Genomic DNA, 5,869 nt, shown 5'->3' with positions numbered 1-5,869 from the left:
GGACTGGTGAGGACGTGTTTAGGACAGAGCTTGATTTCTACAGCACTGTTGCTATAGCTCCTACTCCACAACCCCCATCCTAAACAAGCCTGCAATCAGCTGAGGAAGACGTGGCAGTATGGGGGAGGGGTGTGTGATGGAGAGGCTGAAACTGTAACTACTTTTACAAACTTATAGTAACTACGGTTACAACTACTGTTATAAATGCCATGTGTATTCCCTTCCATAGTCATTGCTTTTGAACAGGATTATTGAAAATACAATACACGTATACGCATGTATATGAGCATTGTGCCCGGTGTGCCTATTCACAACTACAAGAGGAAGCCAAAGGGATATCATCACTGACATGCACGTATCCACACTATTGTACTGTACTTTTCTTGCACTTTTCTGTATAAAAACAAAATGACCACATTCATACCCATATCTATTGTGCTGGTGAAAGTTAGAAAATGTGTGAAAGTTAATATGATGAAAGCTGTGTGTGTGATTGAGTCAGCCTACAGCATTAGGACCATGCAGAGCACTGCATCAAATGGATCCAGGGGGAGGTCTGAAGTCTCCGCTCCAAGACACATAGGTTTTTACATTTGCATAGCCCATTCCCAACTTCCAGAAGTTTCTTTTCCATGGTCTATAAAGGCCAGAGAAAAAAGTGTAGGATCAGTCAACAGACGAGCGAACCCAGAGAGTGAGGGCTGAGAGAGATCGTGCCAAGCTCTGCCAGGTAAGGATTGGGAGAGTCTGGGAGAAGGCTTTCTTTTGACCATGGTTTGTTGGGAAAGCTGTTTTGTTTTAATGTTTAAAGTCAAAGTACAGTGCATGCATTAAGGTTCTGAAATGGCACTCTTTTTAACATAACTCTGTGGAATGTATTCTGATTCAGTCTTTACGTTTAGTAAAATGACATATTTCCTATTATCTCAACTGTTTGGTGAGAACTGGAGTAGCTGATAGGATGCCACATTGATGTTCATGCAATGTATCTGTAAAGGGTATTAGATATGGCAGTTATACGTGTACTTTAAGATAATATCGTTGCTTGATGATGCATGTTGATTGTTTTTTAAATTATTCAATAAATTAAGAGGGAACTACAAATCATTGCATTTACTTGATTAACTATATATAGTTAATCAAGTTATAGTGAATGCAATGATTTTTGGTTCTCTCTTAATTTATTGAATAATTGTAAACCAAACATCAACATGCATCATCAAGCAACGATATTATCTCAAAGTACAGTTATAACTGCCATGTATGTATATATATGTATGTGTGCCAGTAATTTATTGGGTAAAACACCAACGTTTCAGCACCACTGTGCCTTTTTGAGGGTAATTGCACACACAAACAAGCAGAACTGCTACTGACTAACATTGCATAGATGATTTTGGGAGTGGTGGGATGTTATAAAAAATCCAAACTTGGTTCTCTGTGGAACTGATGCTGTTCCACTGTGGCATTTCTGATTGGATGGATGTTTTTCTGGGACATGCACTGACCAATGAGAGAAGTTTTGCGTGTGTGTATGCATGATATACCTAACTACGGATCATTATTCAAGAAAATATAAAATACAAAATGTTTTCAACAATGGACCCTATATCAAGGGAAGATGGAAAGAATATTAAAATTTAGAAGTAATAAAATAACTCCGTATGAGTCTGACTAATGCTTTATCACCTGCTCTATGGAGATTACCACATGCACCTCTTTTCTTTCAGAATGAAAAACGAAAACCTTGACATCAGTATGAAAACATTTCAAGGTATCCCAAGAGAATGATGTAAAGACATACAAAGTGAAAAATTCAGAATCTGTGAAAAAAAGCTACACAGCCTATATACTGCCATGTTTTTGAAGGCAGGAAAGGAATTTACAAGTAGTGGAAAATCAAAGGATTGATCAGAAGCCACTCCTCCACATGTATCCTGAGGGCTACATATTTGTTCCTTTTGTTTGAACAAGTCGGGCAAAGAAAAGAGGGCTCCTGTTAGTAACAGCTAAAAAGTACCTCCATAGGTTCTATGTTGACATGATCTATTGACAAATGTGCTGTAATGATATCTCTGAGAAATTCTGAATATCATATTTTATTTTAGAAATTGTGTGCTTTTTTGTTCTACAATTAACAAGAGCACAGAGAGGAATCAAATTACACGCTCAGTCAGAGCCCAGCACTCCTGGCTGCTGCTATAGCTCAAGATTTCTACAGCTGCTGACGTGGCTAGAAACATGGCTGCCTAAAATTGGAACCCATTCATTTATGCAGCCAACGTGGTGGCTAATGTCATTTAATTGCTGAATATGTGGGACCTCATTCTAAAAACACACTGTAATAACACATTACACTCAGTAAACAAAACATTAAGAACACTTGCTCTTTCCATGGCATAGGTTGAACAGGTGAATCCAGGTGAAAGCTATGATCCCTTATTGATGTCACTTGTTATGAAGAGGAGACAGGCTAAAGAAGTATTTTTAGGCCTTTAGACAATTTAGACATGGATTGTGTTTGTGTGCCATTCACAGGGTGAATGGGCAAGACACGATTTAAGTGCCTTTGAAATGGGTATGGTAGGTGCCAAGAACACCGGTTTGTGTCAAGAACTGCAACATTACTAGGGTTTTCACACTCAACAGGACATCCAGCCAACTTGAGACAACTGCAGGAAGCATTGGGGTCAACATGGGCGGGCATCCCTGTGAAACGGTTTCGATGCCTTATTGAACCCATGCCCTGACAAATTGAGTCTTTTCTGAGGGCAAAACCTCAACATACTCAGCGTATACAGGCTATACAAAAATAGACCCTTTGAAACAATGGCCTCAAATACCAACACAGGATTTCCAACATTATTGTATTTTTGTCTGCTTTCAGGCTTCTATAGCTGCTCAACAACCAGAAGACAGAAAGGATGTGGGTAACCAACGTTGTAGTTCTGTGCCTCCTGGCCGTTGCGGCCTCCGGAGAAGACAAGAAGAAGCTGAGCAGCCATGCCACCACCATGGCTGACAAGAGCGCCAACCTGGCCTTCAGCCTCTACCACACGGTGGCCAAGGAGAAGGGCCTTGACAACATCCTGATATCCCCTGTGGTGGTGGCCTCCTCCCTTGGCATGGTGGCTCTCGGGGGAAAGGCATCCACCGCTTCCCAGGTCAAGTCTGTCCTCAGCGCTGATGCCCTGAAGGATGAGCACCTGCACACAGGCCTGTCAGAGCTCCTGACTGAGGTCAGCGACCCAAAGACCCGGAACGTCACATGGAAGATCAGTAACCGCCTCTACGGCCCCAGCTCGGTCACCTTCGCCGACAATTTTGTGAAGAGCAGCAAGAAGCACTACAACTATGACCACTCGAAGATCAACCTCAGGGACAAGAGGAGCGCAGTGAACTCCATCAACGAATGGGCGGCCAAGTCGACAGACGGCAAGCTGCCTGAGATCACCAAGGATGTGCAGAATGCTGACGGAGCAACGATCGCCAACGCTATGTTCTTCAAGCGTAAGTAGAGTTATTCAAAAACACACAGTAGCCTAGTAGTTAGTACCTTTGACTACTGTTATTACTGTTTATATTGGGGCGTATTAAACAGTAAGATTGTGAGATGTGAATATCTTTAGTAAACATTATCCTCTGTCTCCAGCTCACTGGGATGAGAAGTTCCATGAGAAGATGGTAGACAACCGTGGCTTCCTGGTGACCCGTTCATTCACAGTCTCTGTTCCCATGATGCATCGCACCGGTAGGTTTCACTAACCTTTTGAATAGAGACATACCGTACTATAAGCCTTAATATAAGACATTATCTACATCATTATCAAGAGAACTTGACTCATCTATTCTCATCCCATGACTGTGTTCCACAGGTCTCTATAAGTTCCATGATGACACAGAGAACAGGTTGTTTGTGCTGGACATGCCACTGGGCCAGAAGCAGTCCAGCCTGGTGTTCATCATGCCCTATCACCTGGAACCCCTTGACAGGCTGGAGAAGCTGCTGACCCGCAAGCAGCTGGAAACCTGGATGGGCAAGATGGAGGAGAGGGCCGTGGCCATCTCTCTGCCCAAAGTCAGCATGGAGGTTAGCCACAACCTACAGGTAATTACATCATTGCAATTATATTGTTTGCAATAGATTTAAGGGTCATTAAAGACTTATCTCATAAACTATGACTCAACTCGCAAGCTTGACTTTGAAAGAACATATTTGACTTACATATGAAACGTTTCTCCATATTTCACTGTCCATTGTACACTTCTCTCCAGAAAACTCTTGGTGAACTTGGTCTGACCGACGCTGTGGACAAAACCAAGGCCGATCTGTCCAACATCTCCGGCAAGAAGGACCTGTACCTCTCCAACGTGTTCCACGCCTCTTCAATGGAGTGGGACATCGAGGGGAACCCCTTCGACACCAGCATCTTCGGAAGTGAGAAGCTGAGGAACCCCAAGTTGTTCTATGCTGACCATCCCTTCATCTTCCTGGTGAAGGACAACAAGACCAACTCCATCCTCTTCATCGGCAGAATGGTGCGACCCAAAGGAGACAAGATGCGTGACGAGTTGTAATAGTTAATGGACAGTTTGAGAGATACGGTTACTGATTGAATCATGCCAGGAAATAGTATGTGTATTATGGTTTGACTGTTACTCCAAGAACACATTCCAATAGGGCATCTGTGGACTGAATATCTAGACCTACTATTGTATCAGACACATTAAGCACTCCCAGGGAACAGGAGTCTATTATCGTATGACTGTTACCCCAAGAACACATTCCAATAGGGCATCTGTGGACTGAATATCTAGACCTACTATTGTATCAGACACATTAAGCACTCCCAGGGAACAGGAGTGTATACATTCAAATAAATGCTGTTTGGCCTTTACAATGCGCCATAATCAATAACATTGTCAGTCTGCATTTCAATACATTTCAGGAAAAATCCGAACACCACAAGTGCCTTTTTAGAGTACCTGAACATTGAATAGCAGACGACCCGACAGCATGCTTATATTAAGTATGATCTCTCTGATTTTTGCCTTCCATAAAATCAGACATTTTCCACCATTCTTTTCACCAGTATAGGTTTGGCTTCTCTCTCTTATTGGGTTTGTGATATGCATGATTAGTTGCATTATCTTTAATGTTTAAAGAGAAAAAGTTTGTTGCACAAGTGTACTACAAGCTAATTTCATGTCATACTATTTTCCACTTTCCACCCTGCAAAGTACATTTCTCATGCTTTCAGTTGTTTTTGCCTCCCAGCTGCACTGAAACTGTTCCTCTGCAATCTTTGATTTGATTGAATTATCTATGCCATTTGCCAACCAAACTGTATGACTGTTGTAGGCATTTACCACTAAACCTTGGAATGTTGCCATAATGCAACGTGGTGTCCTTTTTGACTCTTTTTTTTTTTCAATAAAAAGAAACCTAAAATAAACTTGGTGTCTGCTTAACATTGAGTTTATCCAAGTAAGACTCTGGTCAGTTTCCTCAAACATACTGATACATCATGATCAAGAAAGGGTTAATGTTGCATAGTAAAGGGGCCATAATCAGGATGCAAGCCTCTGAAATGAACTACATTTTGCAGTGAGTGTGCAATTGTGCAGAACGTGTCTTAACTGTCTGGGTTCAGTGAGGAGAATGATACTCGTTCCAGTCGGCCTGATGGCCAACATTCCTCTGTCTACAGAATAGATGTGGAGATTCTTTCCCCGGAGACCCTAAGTTGCAAACCTGCGAAAGGCACACAATTCCAAAAGATTCCCCAATCTTACAGACCATACCCACTTTTAACACAGTAGTTAGTACTGTCAGAGTTTAAGTTTTGTATAGAGCTCACTAAGTTAG

The 5,869-nt window shown here is 41.9% G+C and overlaps 1 protein-coding gene across 2 annotated transcripts; it reads left to right on the top strand.

The window, feature by feature from the left end:
• The first annotated feature begins 581 nt into the window (after positions 1-581).
• Positions 582-5,456, top strand: LOC112265661 (serpin H1). 2 transcript variants are annotated; one of them, XM_024443190.2, is made up of 6 exons: positions 631-730; positions 1,731-1,774; positions 2,888-3,510; positions 3,653-3,751; positions 3,876-4,108; positions 4,276-5,456. In XM_024443190.2, the coding sequence occupies exons 3-6, from the start codon at positions 2,925-2,927 to the stop codon at positions 4,576-4,578; spliced, it is 1,221 nt and encodes a 406-aa protein (XP_024298958.1). In that variant the 5' UTR covers positions 631-730; positions 1,731-1,774; positions 2,888-2,924; the 3' UTR covers positions 4,579-5,456. The 2 variants fall into 2 exon arrangements, with proteins under 2 accessions (XP_024298957.1, XP_024298958.1); XM_024443189.2 differs by lacking the exon at positions 1,731-1,774 and having other exon boundaries at positions 582-730.
• The last annotated feature ends 413 nt before the right edge of the window (positions 5,457-5,869 follow it).

The sequence above is a fragment of the Oncorhynchus tshawytscha genome, linkage group LG13, assembly GCF_018296145.1.
Source record: "Oncorhynchus tshawytscha isolate Ot180627B linkage group LG13, Otsh_v2.0, whole genome shotgun sequence".
Classification (NCBI taxonomy): domain Eukaryota; kingdom Metazoa; phylum Chordata; class Actinopteri; order Salmoniformes; family Salmonidae; genus Oncorhynchus; species Oncorhynchus tshawytscha.
The sequence above is the reverse complement of the archived record's forward strand: the minus strand, read 5'-3'. Positions and strand labels throughout refer to the sequence as shown.

Excerpts from the sequence above, each read along its gene's own strand:
- LOC112265661 (XM_024443189.2), top strand. The coding sequence starts at position 2,925 with ATGTGGGTAACCAACGTTGTAGTTCTGTGCCTCCTGGCCGTTGCGGCC. Across the intron at positions 3,752-3,875 it reads TCCCATGATGCATCGCACCG|GTCTCTATAAGTTCCATGAT; the intron begins GTAGGTTTCACT and ends TGTGTTCCACAG. Across the intron at positions 4,109-4,275 it reads AGGTTAGCCACAACCTACAG|AAAACTCTTGGTGAACTTGG; the intron begins GTAATTACATCA and ends ACTTCTCTCCAG.